This window comes from Rhea americana, unplaced genomic scaffold (assembly GCF_003343005.1).
Source record: "Rhea americana isolate MKP2758 unplaced genomic scaffold, rheAme1 scaffold_15, whole genome shotgun sequence".
Classification (NCBI taxonomy): Eukaryota; Metazoa; Chordata; class Aves; order Rheiformes; family Rheidae; genus Rhea; species Rhea americana.
In genome coordinates, this window is record NW_028185594.1 from 8,910,533 (window position 1) to 8,938,528 (window position 27,996).

General features: G+C 40.3%; 2 protein-coding genes across 3 annotated transcripts; one reads left to right on the plus strand and one right to left on the minus strand.

Moving 5' to 3' along the window:
• Positions 1-355: 355 nt before the first annotated feature.
• AP3M2 (adaptor related protein complex 3 subunit mu 2) lies at positions 356-8,953 on the plus strand. The gene is made up of 8 exons (XM_085299526.1): positions 356-715; positions 2,716-2,887; positions 3,373-3,510; positions 4,053-4,138; positions 4,631-4,764; positions 5,602-5,809; positions 6,693-6,837; positions 7,250-8,953. The coding sequence occupies exons 1-8, from the start codon at positions 443-445 to the stop codon at positions 7,348-7,350; spliced, it is 1,257 nt and encodes a 418-aa protein (XP_085155652.1). The 5' UTR covers positions 356-442; the 3' UTR covers positions 7,351-8,953.
• A 3,634-nt stretch (positions 8,954-12,587) lies between these two features.
• Positions 12,588-27,606, minus strand: PLAT (plasminogen activator, tissue type). Of its 2 annotated transcripts, XM_085299528.1 has the most exons (14): positions 27,475-27,606; positions 21,298-21,401; positions 20,044-20,083; positions 19,479-19,616; positions 18,978-19,091; positions 18,467-18,641; positions 17,837-17,928; positions 17,403-17,577; positions 16,956-17,041; positions 16,367-16,562; positions 15,726-15,862; positions 15,495-15,635; positions 13,927-14,075; positions 12,588-13,071 (listed from the first exon to the last, which is right to left on the minus strand). In XM_085299528.1, the coding sequence occupies exons 2-14, from the start codon at positions 21,379-21,381 to the stop codon at positions 12,913-12,915; spliced, it is 1,686 nt and encodes a 561-aa protein (XP_085155654.1). In that variant the 5' UTR covers positions 21,382-21,401; positions 27,475-27,606; the 3' UTR covers positions 12,588-12,912. The 2 variants fall into 2 exon arrangements, with proteins under 2 accessions (XP_085155654.1, XP_085155655.1); XM_085299529.1 differs by lacking the exons at positions 20,044-20,083; positions 21,298-21,401; positions 27,475-27,606 and adding an exon at positions 19,738-19,826.
• Positions 27,607-27,996: the final 390 nt, after the last annotated feature.

A 27,996-nucleotide genomic window follows, 5' to 3' on the forward strand; every position in this document is an offset into this window, starting at 1 on the left:
CATGTGCGCCGCTCCGGGGCTGGGCGGCCGAGTTCCAGGCTGGGGCTCGCTCCGCCCCTTCCGGCAGCTCGGCATCAGCTGGTGGGGCGTTGGGGCGTTGCTGGGCGCGCTCTCGGGCCTGCCTCGAGGCTGGGCTTGCCGCTTCTCCAATCGAAGCTGAGAATAGTGTCTCGTTTGGCTGCGTCATCAGCAGCGCGCCTTTCCTCGGCCAATCGGAAGCCTCTGTTAGTGGGTCACCCAATCGGAATGCTCGCTGCCAACGCCCGCCCCGAGAGGGCTCGGACAGTTTTTCCGCGCTGCCAATAGGTGAGCTGCGGGATGGGGCTTGCAGCGGGCGGGGCGGGGCGGGGCGGAGCGGAGCGGAGCGGAGCGGAGCAAGGCAGGGAGCGGTGCAGGCGCTGGGTTTGGCTTGGTTTCCACCGCCATCATCATCATTATCATCATGATCCATAGCCTGTTCCTGATCAACGCTTCGGGGGACATCTTCCTCGAAAAGCACTGGAAGAGCGTTGTCAGCCGCTCCGTCTGCGACTACTTCTTCGAGGCGCAGGAGAGGGCCTCAGAGGCGGAGAACGTGCCGCCGGTGATCCCCACGCCGCACCACTACCTCCTCAGCGTCTACCGCCACAAGATCTTCTTCGTGGCTGTCATCCAGAGCGAGGTGCCGCCCCTCTTCGTCATCGAGTTCCTGCACCGCGTCGTCGACACCTTTCAGGTGTGGCCGCAGGCCCCGCGGCGCCCCGCTGCGGCTGAGGGGCGAGTGCGCTGAGGCGGCCCTGGAAAGGGAGAGGCCCGGGGGGCTGCAGCGCGGGGTGGGGGGATCGGGCTTCTGCGAAGGAGGATCGGCAAAAGGGCAACCTTTTACGTTACTGGCATTTAGTTTCCTCTTTTTTTTCCCAACTCTTACTCTGATCCTGCACGAGAAAAGATCTAGAGTGGGTCCTGAGGAAACAATGGATTCAGGATAAGATTGTGCTTGCAGGAGCTTTCAGCAACCAAGACTTTGATTTGTTTCTCAGCCTTGTCTCTTCAGGGCTTGTGAACTAAGACTAAGACCAAGCTAGATTTGTTCTCTCCAGGAGTGCAGGATTTGTAGTCATGTGCTTTAGTTAGTGATGATTTATCTTTGTGTTTACATCTTGTGGTATTTCTTGCAAGCATACTTTTTTTTTTTCCCCTAGAGAAGTGAGTTACAAGAGTTGTTTCAGAGCAACCACAGTCCCCTCTGTGTCATATTGACACGATTATATGCCCATTTGGGGAAGCAGTGAAGACTGTTTTCTGTCTGCCGTTGGCATGGTTATGTAGTCTGGATGCAAAGTGTCTTGTGACCAACAGCCTACCATAATATAGGAAATATGGAATTTTGGTCAAACAAGAATATCTTGTGAGCTTTACTTCCATGTGCTAGTCAGGCACATGAGTGTAGATTCTGAGTTATGTGCATGGAGTTCAGGGAGTGAATTAGCTCCTTTCACTTACTGCCAGAGCCCATATCCAAGGACTTTGTGATTTCTAATGTTTGTCTTTCTGTTGGTGAGACTCATTCATTTCTTTAGGTTATGTAAGACTAGATCTGATGCCCTACTGAGCTCTTTGGACTGAACTTCTTGAGTTGAAAAGTAATTTTGTTGGAATTTTGAAAAAGACTTGTCCTAGTTGTATACCCGTACCATCACTCAGCTTACAAATTGTTTTGGTGTATTTCCTCTGCAAATTTTAATACTGTTTATTATTGTTATAGAGTAGGAGAAGAAARAGTATGGGAAAGCTGGGGAATAAGCTTATCTGTGGGTCTTTTATGACTCACTTTCTAGGATTCTAATTCATACACATCTGGGATTAAGAGGTAGGGTGTTCTGTTATGCAGAGAGAATTATTTTTCATGCTTTTCGGAAGATTGGACTTCTGCTCTTTGTCCAAGGCTTCTTAGGATGTGTAAGCAGTCTGACATACACTAAATGGTATCAGAACAAAGAAACATGGACTGTATGTTAGAGGGACTTTAGAAATATTATCCTAAAAAACAAACATAGACTTAAGCAGAATATGCAAAAAGTTTGATGCAGTTCTTTCCCTATATTCTACAGCAAAATAACTTTAATTCTGTAAATATTTTTAAAAATTATTTATTGTGTTATGCCTACATGTACATTTGCATTGTAACAAAACTAATTGGAAGGCTTTGATTGGGAGATACTGAATTCCTTAAACAGCAGTGCTGCATGGTTAAGATATTGAAAGTACTGCAGACAAAGACTATGACAGATGAGGAAGACTGTATTTAGTACTGGATTCTAATGAAATGCATCACCATGTACAAGTCAGAGTAATGGGTGAAGGAAATATGCTTTTTGTATACATACTGCTGCTTAATCAGTTGCAATTAGCACTTTGTAAGTGCTAATTTTAAAAAGTCTCTTCTCTGTAAGAGAGAGTTTTTCTATAGAGAGRGAATAAGAGCATGTTGTGATGCACTAATATGCCAGCTTGCTGGGGCAGTGGTGGAAGTATGCTTAGAACTGTGCACATCTGTTGGAGTGCTTAGTCTGTCCAATGGGCTTCTGTAGATACATGGAGTTTCAGTGTTGTTTCACCTCATCTGGAAGGAGACTTGGTTTATTCCTGTGTAGCAGAACACTGAGCTAAATCATCAGTAAGACTCTCTTATCTTCAGCTTCTAGAAGTTGTTGAGTAATTATTTCTTTTACACAGGATTATTTTGGTGTCTGTTCAGAGGTGATGATCAAGGACAATGTTGTGGTGGTTTATGAGGTGCTGGAGGAAATGCTGGACAATGGTTTTCCATTGGCAACGGAATCTAATATTCTCAAGGAGCTGATAAAACCTCCCACTATCCTGCGAACAGTTGTCAACACCATCACAGGTACAGGGAAACAAAAAACAGATAAGCTGGGGCAGTATTCGTGCAAAAATATAGTTGGATATGGGTCGAAAAGAGAATCTGTGTTGTCTGATAGCCTCTGAACTCCGACACTGCTATATCTTGGGAGGTCTGTGATAGTGCTTTGCTCTAGRCTTATCCTAGTTCCAGTACCATTTGTATCCTTTTAACAAAAAGAACAGAATACACAGACTGCATTTCTAGTTAGAGCTACAATGCAACTTCCTAGATGAGTGGGGTTTTGGTTTTGTTTGCTTGTTTTGTTTAAATAACTCTATTCTGTGCTTCACTGGAATGTGTTCCAAAGTCAGATGTAGGAGAGATGGAATATAGACGATGAGTCGTAACTGCTCTTCTGAAAAGGAGGTTCTCAGAAATTGATTACAGCTTAGTTGGATGAGGCCAGGTATGACTTCTGGAGCATTTGCTGACATCTGTGGGTTTTCTGATCAACTTTTCTTTTCCAGGAAGCACAAATGTGGGTGACCAGCTCCCCACAGGACAGCTATCAGTGGTGCCTTGGAGACGTACTGGTGTGAAATATACCAACAATGAGGCATATTTTGATGTGATTGAGGAGATAGATGCAATCATTGACAAATCAGGTATGGAAGTTGCCTCTGTCTAAGACTAGAGTAGCATGTCCTGATAGTGCTTGAAGAGAGAAGGTTTGCCAGAGTTGCTCTTTCCTCAAATGTGGGAAGTTCTGTTCCTATTCTTACTCTGAAGTCTTGCCAACCTGTAGGTTCTATTTGGTCAAATGTGTTAGTGAAGCATCAAGAAATTGACTTTGTCCTTTTCCTTTGACCATCCTTAAGATCTTGTATGCAATTCTATATTGGAAAATAGAAGGTGAGTGGCAATTGTGCCTTCTGGGGCTATTCTCTTAGATTCAGTGCTTCTTAGTTTTGTTATAGTTGGGAGCCATTGTCGCTGGTAATCAAAATGGATGTTGCTGATGACAGTGGTTATTTAAATGCATCTTCTCTAGAAGCAGTTGAGAGTGAAAAATGTATTGAGCAGCAAACTTAATGAGCGATGACATTTCATAAAGGTGTTAGATTCCCTCCCTTCCCGCTTGGTATCTTTTTCATGTCATGATGAGTTTTGTTCTGATTCATATAACCTCCTGTGTTTATTTTTGCAGGTTCCACAGTTACTGCTGAAATCCAAGGGGTGATTGATGCTTGTGTCAAGCTGACTGGGATGCCAGACCTTACCCTCTCCTTTATGGTAAAGCTCAAGAAAGGGGCATTGTATGCTGTGTCTTTACTCAACTGTCTTTAACAGCTTTTCCCAATTGTGCTACTAGGATCTTCCTCACACTGGGATGTATTCCAAKAGGTCAGAACCTGGTCAGCTCATAGTGAACTTCAGCAACTTTGAGTCCGAGAGTTATTTTTAGATGCTTTTTTAAAAGTACTGTTCATGTGTTGTGATAAATTTGATATATAAAGTGATGCTTTAGGCAGATATGCTAAAGGACCATCTTTTCATTAGTATTCGTCAGTGTAATTATTTGACATGAATGAATTTGTTAAAATATGATAGAGTATTTTGAGTACAGCTRTTGCACAGATGTGACAGCATCAAATAGCTTATTTGAATGTAGGCACCCTCAAGTAGATAGAGGGTGTTGAATGGTATGCAATTCATGGATGGATGGTTGAGGAGAAGGGATTATTTTAATCCCTTCTTCAATTTTGTGACTTTTTCTGATTGCAGAACCCCCGATTGTTGGATGATGTCAGTTTTCACCCATGTGTGCGTTTTAAGCGCTGGGAGTCAGAGCGAATACTCTCCTTCATTCCACCTGATGGAAATTTTCGCTTACTCTCCTACCATGTCAGTGCTCAGAAGTAAGTCGTGAATTTAGTGCTGCAAATTCTATAATTTGGATCTGCTTGACTGTGAAAAGAAAGAATTGCTAGTAAAGATTTGGCTTGCTTTGCCAAATGAAGATGTGCATGATAACTTTCACTTTTTCTTTTAAAAAAATTTGTTTCCTTCTTGTTTGGAGCAGTGATTCTGTAATTTTTCCCATCAATTTGAAAACCAATAGCAGATGAACACATTAAGCCAGGGATGAATTAGACAGTAGGGAGTTACCAACCTAATAATTTTCTGTGCTTACAAGATTTTTTTAAAGGTAAAAGAAGGTAATTCTGTAAACTATTTTTTTTAATGCCTCTTTTAATGGAGCTATAACTTTTTGCCAATTGTTTGCACTTTTCTAAGGAAGCAGGCTACCCAGTAGTAGTTTGGATTATAGATACTAAAGCATTTTGATAGACTTTGTCAATTGTTTCTCAAGTAGATGAAAAGGAGTATTTTAAAAAAAGAAGAAGTCTAGTTGAAAGCATATACTTTCTGGAGCTGCTTGCCAGTTTGGTTGTGACATGCAAGAAGATTCTCCATCTTTTGTTCCAGTCTCCTGCTCTACTGCAAGTCCTCAGCCTTCCTATGATGGGAAGTAGAAAGTTAAGATATGGAAACCTTGCTAAAAAGATGTAATTAACACTTGAGATCAGCATTCTGTCTSTGTTCTGTGATTCAGCAAATAAAGTCAGCCTAGGTTACCTTTTTTCTTTTATGGAGATTGTGCACAGTTTTCAGTGTGGAATGTGGCAAGGACTGCGTCAGGAAAAGTGAAAATGTAGGGAGGGATTGAAAAGGACTCTTTTCTTTTATTGTAGTCTTGTGGCAATTCCTGTCTACATTAAACACAATATCAGCTTCCGTGATGGCAGCTCATTGGGACGCTTTGAGATCACTGTGGGACCGAAGCAGACTATGGGGAAGATGATAGAGGGAGTGATGGTCGCTAGCCAGATGCCAAAAGGTGTCTTAAACATGAGCCTCACACCATCACAGGGAACACATATCTTTGATCCAGTTACAAAGGTGAGAGGAAAGAGGAAAACGAGATTTATTTTCTTTAAAAAAAGACCTTTCAGCAATATGAGGTTGAGCCGTTCATGCTTACCTCCTTTCTCTGAACTTTGAGCCTTTAGTGGCAATATCTTTTCTTGGGGTCGGAACTTCCTATATCTCTAAATTTGAGAGATTTGCATACTGGAAGTTGTCTCAAGCTCAACAGCTTATTGTAGGTGTGGTTGCTTTGTGAGCACAGAAGTTACAAGGACTGCTGTTGTGTGATGCAACGTTCATCTAGTGGATGCTTTACAGATTTCTGCATATCTAGTTATGATGTCTAGCATTGCATGTTAGATTTTCTTCTTTGCAGGCAATGAAGATTTGGGTTTGTTAGTGGGCTTTGGGTTATTTTTCCCTGAGTTCACTTTTTTGATGTTTGGTTTTTTTGGTTGGTTGGGGTTTTTTGTTTTCTGTCTTTTTTTTTAATTGCAAATTGCAACCATCAGATAATGTATCCACAGTAGAGCCTCAAGTTATRCTATTCCAGCTCCTTGGAAAGGAGGATGTTCTGCATTGTTTATCATTGTTACTCATAGGAAATGGAGCCTGTAGCCCAAATAGTGAGAATGTTCTTTGTGATAGGTTTTGGGGGAGTTTCATGGAAAGAGAGAGAAAGAACATAGGAGTCTGAGGCAGCTGCTCCTTAAGCCTGTACTGTGTCTGAAGCAGAAGACTCCACACTTGACTGAGAGAAAGAAAGGGTGCTATGTATCCAATATGGAGGGGAAGATACTGAGACAAAGACTTTTTGCTTAGAGGAATGTTAAAAGCTGTCATTGGAAAGCCACTTCTCTCTAGAGAGTGTTACTATGTTTCTGTATTTCACTGCTGCATTTTTTGTTCCTTGAAGTTACTCTCGTGGGATGTTGGGAAAATAAACCCCCAGAAGCTGCCAAGCTTGAAAGGGACAATGAGCCTACAAGCTGGGGCATCCAAACCAGATGAGAATCCTACCATTAACTTGCAGTTTAAAATTCAGCAGCTGGCTATATCTGGTAAGTGATTATTAGGTGAAGAAGGTGAATGTTTTGTGCTATGTCCATGTGCTGATTAAGCAGGCAGCTGACAGCTCTGCATGCCCTCTGAAGTACATTCCATCTGAAACGTGTTCATCAAGTAAAAGAACCATATTCAGATTTGTTGTTCTCTCTGTTGCTTTGTTAAACAGCCTGCCCATTCTCTCTTGAATTTCTTGCTTACAGCCCTATAAAGAATTTTTAGGGTAGGGACATGTTAGTAAAGAATGCTGCTGACAACTTGCATTTGCCAGCTTCTATTTCATGCTTGCTAAAACGTCCCCTATGCCTTTTATGCCTCTAGTGTGGTTTTCTGTTGCTTTTATTCTGAAGGCCTGTCAGCTTTGTCTGTGGCAGCACTCAGTCTCACTCTGTCTTTGTTTGCCTTTAGGACTGAAAGTGAATCGCTTGGACATGTATGGGGAGAAGTACAAGCCCTTCAAGGGGATAAAATACATGACTAAGGCTGGCAAGTTCCAAGTCCGAACCTAGAGGAGCATGATAGTGAGGAAGAGCACTTTCCTGTTTCTCCTATCCCTAGCTGTTGGATGCAGCCTCTCCCCACCATCACACATTTAGGGTTGCTCCCTTACCTGTACTAGCATTTGCTGGAGAGCCAGTGCTTGGGGTGCTGGGGAGCAGGGAAAAGCAGGGCTGACCTGAAACCATCTCATCCCTAACTGCATCTGAAGTATGCAGAGCAATAGCAGATGGGAGAGGTATGCAGGTCCCTTGGGATTAGTGAGTCAGCTATGTAAGCCTGTATCACCTTCACCTTGCTGTCTTAAAGAAAATTCTAGGGATTTACTCCATTTATATCTCCTGTTCCGTATGTTTTGGTTGACTTTTATCCCATTGTAGATGACACAAAGTTGAATTTTGATAAAGCTCAACTCCAGTCTAATGGTGTAGCATCTGCTCTTCTGCCTCAGTGGGTGTTTGGAGAGCTATAGTTATTGCAGGCAGAGAGGTCAACTGGCCATTCTCCGCCTCAAAGAGCCTGAAGAAGTGGAAAGGTAGATTCCCGGAATAGGAAGTTGAGTCTGAGTTTTTGTGTGGTGCCATGGCGGGAGAAAGGGAAGAAATGAATGGAGATTTCAGAAACTGTCTTCATCATTAAGTAACYTGAATTAAGTATATCTGGGAATAGACTGGAAACTCATCAAAATCTTAGTATAGTAGCTTATGAAGAGCTGGCAGAAGCACAGATTGTCTTGTAACTGATGGGGGATGATCTCTGAATGCAACTCTACCTCTCTTATTTTTTGCTTGCTATTTGGAGGTAGGGTTTCTCATAGCTTTTTTGAGGGGTCAGGGAAGAGCCAGAGGCTGCATAGGAGCATCTGTGGAATCATAGCATTATGATGGAAACTGAAGCTGAGACAGCTGAATGAAGCAGATGATCACAATCACAGTAACTTGTCAGCACCTCTTTTTGCCTCTGCCTGCCTATTAGGAATGAAGATGATACTGCTGTTCCTCTGCTCACTGATATCTTTATACAAGATAATTGTGTCCTGGTACCTACGTAGTGTTTTTGGCTGTCCTACCTCATTCCAGTTCCTATCTCAATCAGCTGCTGTGCAGGTGAATTCTAGCCTACATTGTTTTTTTTTTTTTTTTTTGGTTTGTTTTTGTTTTTCCTCTGGGGCCATCTCTTCTGTAGAGGATGCTGCTGCATCTGACCGTCTTGGTCTATACATCTCTCTGTACAGCGTAAATATGAAATGAAAGGTGTATGCACTGTTCTGTATTGTCTGTAATGTGCTCTTTGGCCACTAGATGCCAATGTGTTTATTTCTGTGGTAGCAAAACCTGTCCATAACTGCTGTGCATGGGATTACAGCATCTATGAGGTGGCTGTGGAGTCCAGCATGTGTAGTCTGTGCTTGCGAACAAAACAACATGAAGGATAATACATATTCTGATTTGTGTGTGACAGATATTTGTAGCGAATGAGTGGCATCTCATTTCTGTAATTGAAGGTTCCAGTGCAACTGACGAATGCCACTGCAGGTGGCCTTAGTGCTGAGCATATTCAGTGCAAATATAACTGTTGACCAGGGCATCAATAAAATTCATTTTTTATCTGTAATTTGTGTCATTTCAGTGATTTGTGTGGGGTTTACAAGATGCACAGTGGGTATTCAAGGATAAATGTAAATCATGCCAACTGAACCTTGAATAGTGGGTACCTTAAGGAGATGAACATGGTTATACAAATGAAATTATCCCCAAGCTTACAATTTCAAATCTGGAAAAACTAAAATTGTTTTCTTGAAATAATTTTTAATGTTCCCAGTAGCAATAGGGAACTCTTCCTAGAATTTCTGTGAAACTATGTCTTTAGAAATTTAGATGAACTGTTTTTGTTTATTAGGTAGGGTTTTTAGTAGTAGACTGAAGGCTGTGCTTTAATTATGAAGACACAGAAACACCTCCTTACTTTCCTGTTCTTCAGTTACTGATATTGTCCTTTGGCTCTCTAGCTTTGTTTTTAAAATAACTTTTTTTCCTGCAGAGGTGATTCATAGTACTCAAAACTTTTAAGGGCTTTTTATGTGCATAAGGATGTCTGGCCCTTATGACAGGCTCTCTAAATGTCAACCTTAAATGGCTGCAATTTCCCATAGATGAAAGATGAAACAGAACAGAAGGGAAGAGTAGGGGGCAACTTCAGTGAGAACCTGGTAGAACTTGATTTAAGGAATTTTGGAGGTRCAGCTGGGTTCTTTAATTGCAATAAATGCAAATACTGACATGCAGGTTCCAAAAGAGTTTGGATGTGGCCTTATCAGTTATCTGCAAAGTGAGAAGAGAGCTGATAGGTGAGGCTGGCAAAAGGCAGTCATTACTGCTGTAGACCCGGTCCCAAAATAGTGTCTCTGTGCTGTGCTAGAAGAGGACAATTAGGGAAAATAGGATGAGAAGAGGAAAAACTGGTGTTGTAGAAACAGATTCAAGGATTTTCATTGGAGGGGCAGGGTAGGGAGAAATGTAGCAAGTAAATAAGCCAGATGAATGGGTAGTACTTTCAAGACTAGTTAAATATGCTAAAGCTAGATGCCAGCAACTTTTAAGAAGTGAAACACAAGAAGTTAAAGTAACTCTGAAGAGCATGAATTCTTGTTATTGAACTGGGACTTGGTAAATCTCCTAGATTAGGAATCTATTACAAAACAGGAGATAAGGAGGTATTTGGGAAAATTTAGAGTAGATTCTGGCCCATACTTAAGTCAATCATAGAGAAGATGTCACAGCAGACAGACTAGGATACAGGCTGTGCGGAGATGGGAGCTAAGGCTTGTATATTTGCTATTATTTGCTGTCACCCTGGGTATTTCATGTCACGGTATTTTCAAATAGGTAATTTGTAGAACAAGGAGCCGGTAATGGCTATGTGCAAAACATTTATATTGAGTCCCATGTTCTCTGTAATACCGTCTCTATAGAATACATTTTTTCTAAAAGAGCATGTAGCATGTGTGGTTCAGTTAAATTTTATTGCTGACCATTAAATAGCATCCAGCTAAAATAACTCGTCTTTAATGGACTGTCTGAATTTTGGAACAAAAGTTGCATTCATGAGGGTATCTATTACTTTTTGAAAAAATCTTTTGTATTTTACAGGTGCAATTATTTGATAGGCTTGCGAGTGCCAGGATAGTGAGGTACAGCAATGTTTGAAAGTGGGTTTAGAGGAAAGGTAAGCTGTCATTTTCTTAAGATCAGTACTTAATAAAAAGCAATTTAAAAAAAGAGAAAAACTACAACTTGTTTATAAATGTTTTCTCCCCTTCTTCTGGCTAGGCTACGGGGCTCATTGCTGAAGCTTAGGTGACTTATACTGAGGTTTATTTGAGGACATTGTGGATGACCTCTGAGGCTCATTTGCAAGTTGGCAGATAGAAAGACATAGACTGCTTCCTAGAAGACTTAAAGTTGACATTTACAGTACCCATTTGAGGAAGTGATGAGGAGCCTTACCAAATTCCTTTCCATATTTTCTTTCTGGATAAGCTTCTCTGTTTGATTAAAGGCTGTGCTAGCAGATCATCAGAGAGCTTCTTAAAACTGAGAGAGTAAACACTGTATGTATTGATACTGAGTTTCCCAAACAGACAGACCAGCTTTCCAGCTAAGATGACTGATTGATACCAAGGCTAAATTCCGTTTGTAGCCTTAGTGTCAGCTTTTCCCTTTGTAAAATGTTGGTCACACTTGCTTTTTCTCACTTTATAAAATAATTGGACAAGAGAGAATCTTTTATTAAGAGGCCTAACTCTTAGTGGATGTGTAAATACCAGTTAGCATTGCATGGCAATTGCAGTGCAAGTAAGCATTGTTTGCTCAATGTTAGTTATTGAGATTCTGGTTAATGGTGTCTTTATTATGCTTGTCCTGTTTCCTGATAAAGAATAAATTCAGCCGTGTATAGTTTGTCTTGATCTTTAGTTGTGCATGTAAATCTAGCAGGCCTGAGACTGCTGTCATTACACTGGTCCTTTGTTCTGCTCTACTGTACTAAAGAGAGCCTTTGCTTTATCATGTAACATGATAAAGCATGGAAATGTAATAGTCAAAACTGTGTTGACTTTTTGCAGATACAGCCACTATTGTGAGTTTTTCCTATTCTATATTTAAATATTTAGTTCTTGTCAGGAGGAAAAGCACCTAGAAGAATAGAATATTCTAACAGGCATGCCATTCTGTATTTGCTGAGAGAGCTTAAGCTCTGTTAATTAACTCTGTTAATGAATCAGTTCCAAACCAAAAAAGCAAGTGTGTATTAATATGGAAATTGGCAGTCCAGGCATACGGCTTTGCTGTTCCTCAAGTCAAGTTGAAACCACTGTAAACCATTGTAGAGTGGCATAAGGACGAGCTTAATCCAGATTGGAATGTCTTCCAGATTTACAGCCAAATAAGAAATAGCATTTTTATTAACCAATCCATTGCTGTATTAGGAAAATCACAGATCTAAAGTTAGTAAGTGAATGTAGATTTTGATGTTTTGGTGGGCGAATTCAGACTTGTCAGTTATTCTTGCATTGGTAGAAATTTTACTATTAAACAAGTAAAATAAACCAACAAGCATAGAAATCTTAAAATATCTACATAGTATAAAATCATCTTTCAGAACTGTGTAGATAAATATATAAAAACTTTTCTACAGAAGTGGCCTTGCACTATGTTTGTGAAATGGACATCAGACAAATGTATTCTTTTTGCTCTGTGAGACCCAAATAGAAACAGCCCAAGCTAGAACAAATCCAGACAAAGTAAAGGCTCAAACTCAGGACACTGTTGAAGGGTTCTCCTCACTGCAGATAACTGTGTTTGGGGTAAGAAAAGGTATGTCTTCCCATTGCATATTTCTTAATCTGTTCATGTTGCATATGAGACACTCTCTAGTCCCTTGTCCAAAGGGAGAAAGATTTCTGTCCTCTGCCTTAAATGCTAGGAAAAAATGGCCTTTCTGTCCAAGGAGATGGGGTGGGGAAGGGTTTTGCGGGAATGAATTCCTTTGTGAAATATGTGCATTTCTGCCCTAGGGCCATGTTCTTGAAGACCTATGCCTGTGCATAGTCAGAAGTGTTTCTGAGCACACTTCACAGTGTTCAAGTTTTGTTTCTTCTGCTTTAGAGAAGGAAAAAAGATTTCAAGAAATTAAATGTGTCCACTATGCCTTCAGATCACCCACATTCCCAAAACAACATACCTGCTCATTGGATGCATGGTATTCTCTCTTGGTTTATTCTCTTAGGCCAAAACATATTTTTAATTGTACCATGTGGTTTGATGACAGGAAAAGGCTTGTGGGGTAGGAGTGATAGGATAGGATGGGAGATTTACATTCTGCTAACTGGTAATGAGGAAAGGAAAGTAATTTGAGTGTGCACCCAGCACACACACTGTGGTATTTTTTACTGCCTTTTTTACTGAAAGTCATAAGCATCTGGGCAAACAGGAGGCCCATCAGCAACCTTAGAGCTCGCTGAAGGAATCTATGAGGGCATTACCATGAGACTTTGGAGAGCTTATTTTTCTTCCTCAGGGTTTCATGTTGTCTTGAATCCAGTCGAGGTAACGATTCACATTTGTATAAACGCCAGGTATGTCTTTACGGCCACAGCCTATTCCCCAGCTGATGATCCCAATTAGATACATCCGATCATCCTTCATACAGACTAGAGGCCCTCCAGAGTCACCCTACAGAGAAGCAGCAAGTTAGTAAGAATCTATTGTTTCCTTTTCTCACTGGCTCTAATGGTGCTCTAGATACCATCTGCAGTGTCTAGATAAATACCTTATGTGGTATGCTCATGCATCAGAAGACACCATATTTCCAGTGTTGTTGATAACAGCACTTTTGCATTCCAGACAGAATCTATCAGTGTTCCCCTCCAATACCAGGGGAGAGAACCAAAACGATCAGTTTCTAACTTTGCCTGGTGCTTACTTATGAAATATAGATGAGGCATTGTTGTTAGGAACAAAAAGAGAAATATTCTTGTTTAAACTCTAAAGGTCCAGTATGTTTTATACTGATGTGAGTAATAGGAAAGAATGATAATTAAAAAGCTGTTGAAACTGAAAAAAAAATGGATCTTTGTTTTAGGTATTACAATAGAATGTGCGCCCTCCTATTTCTCATGTCACAGCTTGTTCAGTTCTTTGCTTTTCAATACAACAGGACCCCCTTCCTCTTACAGAATCTCCTGTTGTATGTTTCATATGCTCACCAAGAGAAAATATTAGGAAATCCTGATGAGGTGGAGTTTCCTACTCAGGTTTGTGGTATTTCCTATATTTGAAAATTTCAGTCTGTATTGTCCTGGTTTGTTTTGGTTAAATGTGGCCCATTTTCCCAGCTATGAGGGGTGGAGAGAGGAAAAAAAWTCAAAGAGAAACCATTGATGCTGTTCTGTTGAAAAAAAGTCTAATAGACCTTGCATGTAGCCTGAGGCAGGGCTCCATTAAATTATTTTCTGAGGCTTTTTGCTTGATTAGCTTGGACTGTTAAGGCTAGAATTAGAAAGAAAAGAGGAATGGAATGGAAATTACCTTGCAGGCATCATCAAGGTGTCTTGTGTCTCCTGCACATAACATATTGTCTGTAACTGTCCGGTTGTCTAGATGCTGCGTTGTACACCGACTGGCTGGAAACAGTCTGACATGGCCTTCCTTCAAATGGTCTGAATAAAAGGGAGAAACTGGAAGAGAAATTAAAGTACACATATTTGAATTTTGCAGTTCAGTTTCAGTTTTTGTTTTCCTGTTGATGGTTTAGGGCAGAGAACACACAAGTAGCTGAGTGGGGATTGGGTCAGAGTAAGGGGAAAATTTCCTTTCCAAAAGGTCTTTTTAATCCTTGGAGGTTCTGCTTTGTTAGTTAAGAACAACTTTGAAATCTAGTTGAAAGAGAGCATTGCTTGTTTAAATTAGCTACACTATCCAAACTGCACAAGCTTAAATGCTTCAGAGGCTTTTGCAGGCTGTGAATTAAGGACTAGTGGGTTTCTCAGATGGAGAACGTTTCTTTGCACAGYTCGAGCAATTGAGCAATCTAAAGTTATAAGAAATGCCTCTGAAAAGTCATGAACTATATGAAAAGAGATCCTAGCTTTTAGTATTAGACTTGCTGTATCTAAGACAGATATTCTCTGTATACCAAAGTATCGTTGTACACAATACTGTGTAACTGGACAGGAATGCAATGTTGTTCTATGTTGGAATGGAATTTATTTTTTGGGGAGGGGAGCCTTTATTTTCTTGCGCAGCTGCACAAAGCTGAAAGTTGGCAGGATTTTTGTTTTTCTGACTGCTTTTGAATTATAATTGCAGCATCCTTCCCCTCTCAAGGAGTTTATCATGTGTTCACTGTAAGCAATGCTGAAAACTTGCTACTTTCAATACTTTAAAAACAATTTATGCTACATTCAGTGTTAATCTTCAAGTCTGTTTCAAAAACTTGAAAGGTGTTCAAATCATGATTAGGTCTGCATTTTACAATGAATGCTTCACAAAGTTCTTGCCTCAAAGAGTTTATAATTTAAAAAGAATTTAAAAAAATAGTATAATGTGACAGTGCTTTCTTCGTTACATAGGTCAGCCTTTGTGTACTTTCAAACAGGTTTTGTTCCTATTTGTTGCTTGGCGTTTTTTAAAAAGCTAGCTCATTTTAAAACCAGCTAGCCTCTTTATATATAATTGGGATTGTTACTTCTTTAGCTTTTCTAATTACTGCACAGCTTATATATCTTTTAGACTAATGCAACAATCTGCAATTGTTTAATGCAGTAAATCTTAACAGAAATGAATTTTCATCAGAATGACAAAATCTAAACATAGTACAACAAAATATACCTGTTCCTTATCCATTACACCATCTGCAATCTTTCCACTATTGGAAGGTGTCAAGGAAGACTCTGCTAGCCCATGCAGCTGACAGAACTCAGATGAGTGAAATAAAGCAAAAATTGCTTTTGTGTATGTTCTGCTTGCACATACCTTTTGCAGTGCTGATTAAGGCCCACACAATAGTTAAAGGGTCACACATTTGGCAATGCTAGAAACATGAATTCTTGAAGGGCAGGGGGGCAAACTTTGGACACAGTGCATCTTCTACTTACATTCTTCATCTCTGCCATAACCAGAGATCTCACATTCAGTCCAGTCAGGCAGCTGCAGTTCTGGTGTCGGGAGGCAGGCAGCACGGACTGCATCTGTTTCAACAGCACATTCTTCTAAGTCAGATTTCAACTGCAGCAGAGCTGAAGAGAGGAAAGAAAAAACCCATGTGACTTAAAAACAAGCTTGAGTTACCATAATCTTTCTAGTCCTGAAGTCAGAAAAGTTCTTACCAATATCACTGTCATAGTTTTCTGAGTCAAATTTTGGATGCACAGTGTAGTTCTTCACTTGAAACTTTTGTTCATTCTCCTCAGGAGTTGCTCGAGAAGTCCTGCCCAGCACAATCTTCAGTTGACTTGTACTAAAGCTGAACAACAAAAAAAACTTTACTTTCTTCCAGCATTGAAAGGAGTGGATCCTTCCTTTGAAGGTGTACTGCAGGAACTTCCCCTTCCCTTATTTTAGCGCTTTCACTAGCTCATTACCCCAACAGTTTGACCTTGAACGTCTTAYTTGCCTTATCTGGGGGACTAATTGCTTACAGCAGTCATGACAGAGCTCCTCTATCAGACCCTTCCTGTTCTCATGTTTCAGACAGCTCTGCATTCTGTATTGACAGATTTGTGCTTTGTGCAGTTTGATATTCTGCTGAGGCATCTTAATGCCATACAGCTAGTTTGCTCAGTAAATGCTAATCTTTAATCACATTTACCTTTATTATCTCTTTCACTAGAGGATGACTTATTAAGCTAAATAGATTTTTTCAAGCCTCATCCTTCCAATAAGGTTGCACCGGATACTTTCATTCTCCAGATTTTTCTCATGATTTTCCTGTATCTCTTCAGTAGGCAGTACTGAATTTTCAACTCACCCTTCTTCAAAACAGTGAGCAGCTGACAAAACCCAGCAGGAGCTGATCAGAATTCCTCCACAGAGGAAGTGCTCTCCAGGTGCTCGACGATACCTCACAAAGATGGCAGCCTGCCATGGGTGAGCTGCAATGTCTGCATAGGAGCCACCTTTAATCCGGTATTGGCGTACTCTGCGCTGCCTTAAGCCACAGGTGGCTGTGGATGACAAACCCAGAAACAGGCTTTGTGTTCAGCGCCTCTTGCACTGCCTTTGGGTGAAGAGCCTGTCAATTATCAGTGCATGTTGAGGAAGCCTGGCATGAACTGTTTAGGATCTGACTCATTCCTATTTCCTAGGAGATTTGTGTTATGTTCAGAAAACTACAGCAAGGAAGCCCTGCCTTATCTCTCCATTCCAAATTCTGCAGTTGTCTTTGCTGGCTGAGGAAAAGGCACTTCTGCAAGAGCCAAACCACAGAATCCCTTTCTAACCCCTAGAAGCTTATTTCCAGTTCTTAGTTTGCTGTAAAAGGCTTAACTTTAATACATGACGTGCAAAGCAGTAATGCCTCAAAGAAAGAGGAGAATCAGGAGTGCTAGGTTTCTTACAGCAAGTAGGCACATTGCAATACTCCCATGTGAGCTGGTTTCCTTTCAGTACATGGCACCAAGGCTTACTGTCATTGTCAGGATTCCTGCAGCACAAGAAAGAGAAAAGTTATCTGTATTATCAGTCTACAGGGAGTTTGGAAGAAGGAAATATCTAAATAAAGCATAGATTGAGACTAAATATACTATTCTTGATCTGCCTGGAGATAAAAAGGGCAGTAGCAGCATGTAGAATTTGTATCCATGGAATCTGATATTGGGGGGTGGGGAGAGAAAAAAAAACATAGATATTCATTCCACTTGCCTATTGGCAGTGAGATTCATTCCCAGCAGTACTGCGTTTCCTGTTCTTTGATAATTCATATAAAAGACCAGAGCCCTGCCTCAAGAAAACCTCAATGAAATGTACACATGTATTTTTAATTCATATTATAACTGCCTACATACCGGCAGAAATTGTGACTACCAAGGCCCAGCTGGTAAGCATCTCTTCTCCAAGCAGTATATAACTTGTTGGCAAGGATTCGAGAATTCCACCTCAGACAGGTAGCTCCAGAACTGGTAACACTGTGGCTGCCTCTGTAATCTGTGCCTCTTCCAGATTTACAGTTGATGTTCCCAACTTCAATAAGAAAGTTGCATGTTAACTGATAAACATAACTGTCAATTGTTCCTATTGTGATTTTTGTCAAGGCATCTATAGATCAGCTATCCTTATCTCAGTCTCTCTGTCATAAATATTAAAAGCTTGAACACTGTTTAATGTAAACAGTTATTTTAACATTTTCCATTGACAGAAATAGAAAAGTCCACAGAGAATCCATAAATAAGCAGTGAATCACGGGCACTCTAAAGTCCTTTCCGTGTCCCACTGCAAGTACCTTTTGAACAGGGAGGCACACTGCAGTGTTCCCAGGTGTACTTTCCCCCTTTGTAGATGTAGCACCAAGGTTTGGAGTCTTCATCTGGGTTTCTGGAAGAGTTATGACACTATGCATTATTACAAAGATATTGTTATTAGTCCCATGTGTGCCAGCTCATTCAATAACTTGATTCTGCTCTGCAATGGGAAGATGGACTGAACCATCAGAATTAATTTCCATTCTAATTTTAAGAGTGAGGTACATGGAGATGAGGATGAGCCAGTAGCAGGAGTGGAGAGCATGTTTGTGCAGTTTAGTTCATGTGCAGGAAGCAGTATATTTTAGAGCATGTTTTGAGGAGCATCTGGAGAAGCATGCCTAGTTGGGAGGAAACTGACTTTCACAGGGAATTTCAGGCACAGAGAAGGGTGAGAATGAGGACTGGAGAAAGACTAAGGGGTGAGAGATGCATACATTTTGCATCTGTGAAACAGTCAGAAGTTCATATATGTCTACAGAAGTTGCAATTGCTGATACTTGCACTTGTGCACAGTGTTCTCTGCTTGGTATTAGCCTATGTTGTAAAAAGCCTTTTCTTTGATCCATGCTCTCAGAATGGGCTGCTTCCTGTAGCCCTAAGTCCCTCACCTGCAGTAGTTGTGATTGCCCAATCCCAGCTCAGCAGCATCCTCTCTTTGGCCACTGTACTTCCAATCCATCAATCCATTCATATTCCAATTTAAGCATTCAACCCCACTGTTTGTCGTGCTCCATGTACCCCTGTATGTTACTCCAGCATCTTGGTAGCACTTATCTTCAGTATCTGAAGGGAACAAAATGTAACTGTAAGGCCAGCATCCCAAACTCTGTTTCCCTCTCTCTGTTCTGTTCAAACTCAGCCCCTAGATGCCTTGTCAGATGGATTGTAAATATATAGAAAGGTCTTCAGCTCCAAAATTTAAAGTTTTAGCAGGAGACACTGAGACCATTGTCCCTTTAACACATTCCTGGTAGAATTCGCTTCAGAATAAATAAAAAAAAAAAAGGCAGCTTAACAGAGAGCCCAGTATGCAGCAGCAGCTTCTGGGGATCTCTTCCTTCTACACTGCATAGCCAAACCCAGCAGCATTGTTCACAATAATTGACCTAGTATAGTCACCTGTTTCACACTGCTTCCCAGAGAAGCCTTGGTGGCACTGGCAAATGAAGAGCTGTGGGGAGTAATATGCCTGTGAACACTGACCTCCATTGTAGCATTTATTTTTAGTGCAGGCTGTGGAATAAACATAAGCCAGGAAACATTGTTAGATTTCACAGTAGCAAGCAGCTGGCAACATATATCTATCTCTTCTCCTGACAGCTCTGTTTTATTTGCCCTGCCTATCTATATTGTCCTGTGTTTATAATCTTTTTTTTAATGTAATGCTTACATTGCTCCTTTGCTCTAATCTCTCTGCATACACTATTTTGAGCCTTCCTCAGCCCCTTGCCTGCTCCCACTTATTCCTGTCTGAGTCAGTATATTTTGGTCCTTCCATTTAAAGCCCAGGTTTTCAGCGTAATAACTCCTTCCCTGATAATGAAGGAGTTCTTCTTTAGGATGATTAGACAGACAGATTAGATGGACATTTCCTTTCTATTTTTCTTTCTTCATACTCACCTCTGACAGGCACAGTGTGGCAGCGACTGTGGCCACTGTCACATCTACAATATTCAATTCTGCTCCCTGAGAGTCTCAGCCAGGTCCTCCTGTGCTGGTAAATCTCTCTGGATGAGTGGTCTGTGCAAATGGCTGTAACTGGAGACAGGAAATACTCTTTTAGAGATTCCAGGAACAGAAATGGCTAAGCAAAGGAAGTCATCTCTCTTTCTAGTAGAGAAGTATCTATGATAGGGGAACATCTATCTAGATGGGCCACCTTTTTTCATTTTTCCTCCCCAGACCAGAACTGTCTCATCTGTCTCACTGCTGTGCTGCTGGATATACAGTTCTGTTATTCACCAGCCTCTTTGACCTTTGAATAAGAAGAAAAGGAAAACTTCATTCTGTGAATTGTGTAAGGTATTAATATTCTGATATTTTGTCTCCTATGTTTGCCATGCTCAGACTTCCCTACATAACCACAGCAAACAGCTTTCAGGCTTCATTCGCTCAGCATCATCTGCTTTCTCCCTCCTGTGTTCATAAAGCTGCAGGCAAAATGATTGTAGCCTGCCTAGCTTACCTCTAGATCTGGCTCCCCGTTTGAAACGCATGCGGAAGCCCTGCAAGTAAAGAAGGGACATTCTGTGAGTAACTGCTCCCTTAAGAAAACTGAGAGAACAATTGCTTCCAAAAAGCCAGTCCTTTTCTTGAGGTCCTGCAAATCAGGGGACATCTGAGCAATCCCCTGCCCTCACTATCAGCCCGTAGAGTGAGAAGTGCTTCAGCATAGGTACAAAGAATTGTAAATCATTGAATTACTACAGATTACTTGGTTACTACTTGTCAGTTGAGCGACAAGAGTTTGACGATGTAGGTACACACATGATGCCTGAAGTGATTATGTGCTCCTGGGCCATTGCAACTGCCAACTAAAGCTTGTCAGCTTTCTGTTATTTGCAGGAGGTTTAAGCCAACAGGTTTAATTTCCCATTTACAAAGAGATAGAAATGAGCAAGCAGTTATCTTTGCTCAGCTGACAAGCAGCACCCCTGTGAGACTTTGTACCTTGATTACTTTTGATTTTTCTGAGCAAGTCTTAATAGTTAGTGATAGCAGAAGCTGAGCATGGACTGAATTATCTGTATGCAATGAAATGTGACCCTTTTATACAAGACTTTCCCTTGTTATCTACYGCATACTTAAATACTAAAATTGAGGTGAGAGGAAGAAGCAAAAAGGTAGAGCTATGCAGATCGTGCTGTAGCCAGTTAGATAAAATATTAGATTAAAATTTYGAGAAAACTTTAAGAAACCCAATTATAAATAAGATTTATCAGGCCACAAGAGAAAGAGCAACCTATAAAGAAAGAGGAAGGCTGCAGTAGCAAGTTTTTAAGAAAAAGACTAAGCATTTTAGAATTGTGCAGGATTTACTGAAGCTGTGCAATATGAGGCTTACAGTGAGGGGAAAATAGGAACCATAAATGAGCAGTTGTAAGTGACAATTAATCACTGAAGATGACAATAGTAGAAAATTGCAATGGAACTCTTTCTAACAGTGAGCAGTATCTGGCTGAACAGATGCACCAGGAAAATTTGGGGAAGACTTGTTGCACAGTGAAATGAAAACTAGATAGGATCATATATTACTGGAACTAATCTTAGATGAGACATAGACTGCCTTGTAAGGCTTTTCTTCCTCTGATTTCCAGTGATATAACCAGATCCTCCTCCTGTCTGATACAAACAACTAGAGTCACTGATAAAAGTGCTGTAAAATCTAGGTTGAGTACTTAAGGGTGGAAAGAGTAGCATTGGTATATCGGCCTGTTACCTGGCATTGAACAGTGGTAAATGCTCCCAGCAGTAGGAGGAGACATGGGAGTTTCCATTCTTCCATTCTGTATGTTTTCCACATCACCTCCGGATCTCAAGAATCTGTACAGACAAAAGGAAAAAAGTGATATTGAACAAAGAAGGTGTTTTACAGCGTGCAGAGTGGAGTTCCAGGTTGTAAGTTTAAATAAAGGTTTTGAAAGGTGAAGTTATTCTTTTTACAAGAGTTGGTTAAATCTACTTTCCATTCTACAATTCTTAATTGTTCCATCTAGCAGTCCTGGTGTCCCTGAGCAGAGGGGAAACTGCCAGGTTGGACCCATATGTACCTCTACCTGATACATGTAGAAACCCTACAACCTAAAGGATGCTCTTCTGGGTCTAGGGTCTAGCCACTCATACAGTATTCCCATGAGAGCAGCGCTGGCAAAAGGCAATTCCAAATCCATTTTTCCAAGGTTGCTGGAAGTCAGCGATATTGTGCCTAATATTAGAGAACTGGACTTGTTTAATGAAGGAGTGTAATGCTGATTGGAATGTGTAAATTGAGATTCATCTCATTGAGGCTCATGCAGAGAGCTAAGGGTCAGTCTATGATGACAGTGGTTTGAAAGGATTTGCATTTTATGCACAGATACTTTATTTGGGTAGGAGTGAGCTTGTCTCTCCTGTAGAGGGTCTCATTACATCTTGATGCATGCAAGAACAAGAAGGAGACTCTGATGGGGACTATGCAGGGACAGCACTGCTGTGTATTTGTTCTTCAGTATTTCTTTATCTTTTCACTGTTTGCCCTGGCTGAGCTTTTAATTTCTGCTGTTGTCATATGCTTTTGCTGAGAACTGAGAGTATGATAGTTGGCTATGAAGCTAGCTTTTGGTCTGGCACTGTCATTTATTCATTACAGTATTTCTTTTCTTCTGTCACATCTCTGCAGTCACCTCTTAGTTCTTTTAATCCCTTCAGCAGCTTTACCCCTCAGGCAAAGCCCTCTTCTATCCCATGTAAAGATTTTTTGTTTCCTCCAGACTCATTCACATACTGTGTCCCACAGCAAGTATTCTAGGGAGAGAGAGCCAACAATGATTTCTCCTGTGGGAGATCACCATCTGCTGTGAAGTGGCTGGTGTTAAGGATGAATCTAGATCTCTGCCTCCATTCATTGCATATACTTTGAAAATCTACTTCTCTCTTTCCTCATCACACCTTGATTTCCTATCTCTTGAAGTTCCTGCTCTGATCTAACTTACCACAAATAGGTATAGGAAGGGCACTTAGGTACTGTGATCAGTCTGTATTTCTTTCTTCTGTAGCAAAATACATTTCTGGCTGGCTTTGAATGGGCAATTTCTTGGCAGAAGCATGAGTTTAGATATCTGTAGCCACTGACTGCAGGGAGATGTGTACCATCTTGTACTCCAGTTTCCCTTCCCCCAGTTTTTCTCCTGACAATGGAGACAAACAAGTGGTTTCTTTCATGGGAGCAGAGAAGCTTTGTAGAAATGTGTACTGGTTTAGGGCAGTTGCTAGGTAGAGAAAAATTCTGAGCACGAGGGTGATTTCCTGACACAGCTTCAATCCTATGCAGATAAATAAGTTTATGGCTGAAATTGAGCAATACATTTTTTCCCCCTAGTTGGACCAAAACACATTTCTCTTCCTAATACCTGAAAAATGCATAAATATAAGAGACAAAGGACATGAAAGACCCTCTGAGGTGGTCTGCTGCCTATGAGGGCAGTGCACTTTGTTATGTGCTTCTGGCTCCTCTATTAATCCCTGTAGGAAAATTCCCTGAAAAAAATCTATTTTGTCCTTTCTTTTATCTTGATGACTGTATAATAATTGTAAAAGATCAAGAAAACAGATGCATGTAACAGAACTCCAGTAAAGCCTGACCTTAATAGTATGAGTTCAGTAGCTAGGTAAGTTCCAGTTTCTATTTAGAAATACTGCTAGATTTGAGAACTTAAAATTTATTGAGACATTAATGGGACTCTGCTAGTAGGGGGGAAAATGTTGTTTGTGACAAAATATAAATTGGTAAGAGGGATGCAAATTATTATACAGTACCAAATGTATAGAAACTTAGTGCCTTAGGAACTTTATAGAAACATGGTGTAAAATAACAAGGAGCAGAGAATCTATGAAAATCTGTGAAGTAAAATTGTGAAATTTTACTCAATTTTCACATTTGAGTAAAAGATTTTAAGGACGAGTTATCTTTACTATCTAATCTGATTTTTTATAGCAAGATAAAGAACTTTGTCAGAGGTTTCTGATATAAGACCATGATTTTTCTCCTAAGGGTACTAGTTACTCCTATTTGCAGTAACAGTAGCTGTTTTTACAGTTGAACAAGACAATCAGTGTGAACAGATTATTAGCTTGATACTCTGTAGTAACCAAGACTCCTGCTGCAGTCAGTCTAGATGACTGAGATGGTGAATAACTAGTGTGTGATGTAGGTGGGAACATCACTGTTTTCACCAGCTCCAGGACCAGAAGATGCATCTCTCTCTTCTTTTAAAGGTATTATGGTTCCTATATGCAGCAGGAGGTGGAGATGAGGCAGAGTAACAGGCAAGAAGGTCTCATTTCGGTTCAATTTCCAGTCTCTAGGATTGCTCTGCGATTCCAAATCTTTCATGTAGTGTTCAGGTGTTCTCTCCCACATTCTTGTCTTTTTACTATCTACATGATACAGTCCTTGAGCAAGTAAAAAGCTAACCCAAACCGTTATTTGAGAGCTACTACTTTCAGAAATTTAGAATTCAGGTCTATTTACGTAAAGGCAGAGAAGGCAGCTGGATAACAGCTTGGTAAACTGGAATGCAACAGATGAATTAGTCATAAGCTAGGATCCAAGGCTCGAAAAGTGAGAGAGAATTAATCTCTTTTTTTAAAAGGATTTGCTCAAAGAAAAAGCAAAAGATACAAATATTCCAGTCTCTGAAGTTGAAGTGGGAGTAGACCAGGACAGTTTAGGCTGCCATTTCTCATGTTTAGCTCACATAAAGGGAAGGCTAAACTGCAAGTCAGACTAAAAAGATTCACAGAAAGAACTTGTGAGATACTTAGTTCAAGTCTTATCTTTGGGCCACATCTTGATGGTGAAATCTGTATAATTCAGAGTGTCTCTGAGGGATGTGTGTAAGTATGCAGATTTAGTATTTGTCCCCATATATTTTCAAATCCCTTCTCACCTCTAAGGAATCATTTTGCATTGTATAGCAAGACACTTTTAAATGGTTTWWAAAAAAAAAAGTGTTTTCAATTAGGCATTGACTTGATAGGACTATGCCAGCTGAATCTGAACTAAATCAGTGAAGTTCCTGAAGATATGTTGCAGGATCTGAACTGTTACTCAGAAGTCACTTGGTTGCTGCTGAAATCCCATGTTTTGTTATCCCTAATTCCTGCAGCCGTTGCTCATTATAAAAGCTACAAAAGGACATGTTTTGAATTACACAGCTGCAAGGTTTTCAATTGTTGTTCATTAGTACCATTGATCATTTTTGTTGCCATCTGTGAAGGAGGCTGGAATTTCTCACTGACAGTTTAAGAAATGAGATTCTGCTAGCTAAGACCTCATTRTGGAAAGGTTCATTAAATGAAACTACTTATTTGAAAGGAACTGCTTTGTTAGAATTTCTCTCTGAAAAATACCATAAAGAATTGTTGAGACTTCACTTCTGAGGTACACGTTAACAGATCCTGGAAATGAAATAAGTCAACATCAGTGAAATAATAATAATAATAATTATTATTATTAATATTATTTTGTAGGATAGAGTGGCAAATCCAGCCTACCTGATATCTTGGAAGAAGTCCAAAATGACTGAAACCAACAGGAAACTATAGCTAGTTTTAACAGGGGAGGGGGAAAAATACTACCATCCCTCAAAAGAAAAAAGAAAAGATCTTAGAGACTGATGTGAAAGGAGAAATGCCTATTTGAAAAGCACCTGAGTGACTTGGAATAAGAACTCAAAGTTACAATCAAGTTTATCCCATAYAGTCTGCGGCACAAGTGCGTTCTAATCTTATCCTGCATGTGCTTATACTGCAGAATGCTACAGCTTATATCTCTGCAGTTACCATGCATCAAATATTGCGTCCTTTTCTTCACTTGTTTTTGCTGCCCCAGTTCAGGCTATTTGATATTATGATGGTATTTCCACGCTCATCCTATGCCTGTTCATTCATTTGTGGCTGGTGTCTCACTATACATGGAAAGTTGGTAACATATGTTGACAGCTGTACCTTTTTAGTCTCATTCTTGGGAAAGGTAGAACCTATGCCAGTCAACTGGAATGTTACCAGTGATAAGACATATCAAACTGAAACCATATGGAAAATACTGTGTTTACAAGACTGCAAGCAGAAACCTGCTAGCAATACTCTTTCTTGCAGAGCTCTGCTAAACAGTCTGCACCTGCTGTTCTGATCCTTTGCTTCCTCTCTGATGGAGAAATAATCCAGTGAAAAGTCTGAGGCCTAGGTGTGTGATTTTGATGCTTTGATTCTACACTTTATCAGAACATAAAGGCATATGATAACTTGAATGTGTCATGGCTGTTAGACCTAATTCTTTGGGGATTCAAAAAGAATTAGAAGCTACTTGTTTTGTTTATAATTAGACTTTGAGCAAGCATGGGGGTAATAAGGAAATACTTTCCTTRAGAAGAGAAACAGGTAGAAAGAGGAAATGGAGCTGAGGAGCATGAATTTGGAGGTTTGGCTAAAATATGGAGTTTTAAAAGGGGATCAAGGTTTTTAAGGATGGAGTGAATTGCTTACAATGGATGCCTAGGTTTTTCGTGAGAGCTTTCTACTCTTAGAAGAACCCGTGCTATACAAATTCTTTTTCCTCTTGACCTTTACATTAGCCAACATGCAGTGGAGTAAGGTGAATAAATATACCGCAACCAACATGCTATAGCATTTTGCTGGAGATTGTTTATTCCATGCTAATCAAGCAGACCAGCAGCTCATGAGATGCCACACATGGTACAAGTATTGCGTTGTAGCATATAACTAGTACAGACATAGAATCAATCTGATAAGGAATGCTGCAGATGCATTTCCTCTGCTGAAGCATCATCAGCAGGAATACTTTAAATCTCACATTTTAACTATTAATGATTTTATTTTTGGTAACAGCCTTTCTCTGCAGCAAGGGTATCAGTGTTATCTTACAGATGTAGAAAAAGAACTTAAAGAAAAAAAAAAGCATTTTACCAACATCACAAAAAGGTCATTGGTCAAACAGAGATTAAAAACAACTCTCCCCTAAATCCCTCCCCTGCAGTGTCCCAGATCTGTGCATTAGCGAATACTGCTTTGATTCTGAATCTACAGCCCTAATGGGTTTCTTTCTGATAAACCGCTATCTTGAGTTAGCTCAAATAAAAGGATTGCAGATCATTTCTGTCTTTTCCTGCCTTCTGGAGAAAGTGTTGCTTTCTCCAGAAGCCGTTTTCTAAACTGAGCAGATGAGTATTCAGACTTGTTACTGTTTCCCTTTTAAGTACGGCGATGGACAAATCTCTTCTTTTGGAGAAAAGAAATAAAGCAATAGTAATAGTCTGAAGTCTTTGAAGGCATTGGAGGAAACGACTATATCAAAGCCTGGCTTCCTTTTGGGAATCACTCTCAATATTTCCTGTGGTTTTGGCTGCATTTGAAAGGAGTATTCAGGGAAATCTGAAGACAACCCGCCCTCCTCCTCTCTGTCCCTCCATTATCCTGGTTGGGAGTCTGGGGAGAAATGCATAATCTGATCTCCTCACAGAGGATGATAAATAATGCTAGCACAGCTAGTACTCTGGGTCTCTCCTTACCATCACCACATCTGTTTATAGCCATTCTTTGATTTGAAGTTCTTTTGTCAGGTTTCCTCTGTGCAGGAGACTCCTCCCTGCTAACTGGTCAGAGCCCGAGGCTGTCAGCCCTTTCCCTGGAATGGCTTGCAAAGACTTTCTTGAAACAACTGAAAGCTAGCAACTTTAAATCTCCTCAAATGACAAAAGGCAATAGCTCAGTTAATTACCACTAAAGCACCAGGATAATTAATTATTAAATAATAATATTTTGTAGTATTTAACAATAACTCAATTGATGTTGAAAATGGGAAATACACATTTTGAAACAGGTGCAGAGTAGCACATACCTTTTCACTTTTCCTCTTCTGTATTCTGCTGATGATTTCCTTTACAAAGCAGTCTGGTTATGTGTTTTGTTTGTCTCAGCTCTGATGTCTCTGAACAGCTCCTTTCCTGCTTAAAACTCTACAGAAGTGGGTGGAGACTGAAGAGGGCGGTAGGGCACAACTTTTTTTTATTTTTTTTTCTTCCAAAAGAAAGATAGCCAGCAGGCTAGGGGGATGATCTGGGACAGCGTGTCTTGTATCTGTAGTATTGAGAACTGTGTGTGCAGGGAAGGAAGAAAGGTTGCTTGCTGAAGTAGTAGAGCATGTTGGATTTTACAGGCAACTGGTTTTGTTCATTCTTCATTCCACAATTTTTCCACCTGTTTAACATCTTAAGGTTCAGGAAGAGAGAGACTAGTATGTATCCCTTATGAAGAACTGTTTCTTCATGCTTGCAGGAATGTGAGGGGAAAACTGTTCAAGCAGTGCCCCAGAGAATGCATGAATATTATTTCTAACATGACTAGAGGTCTGCAACTTGTA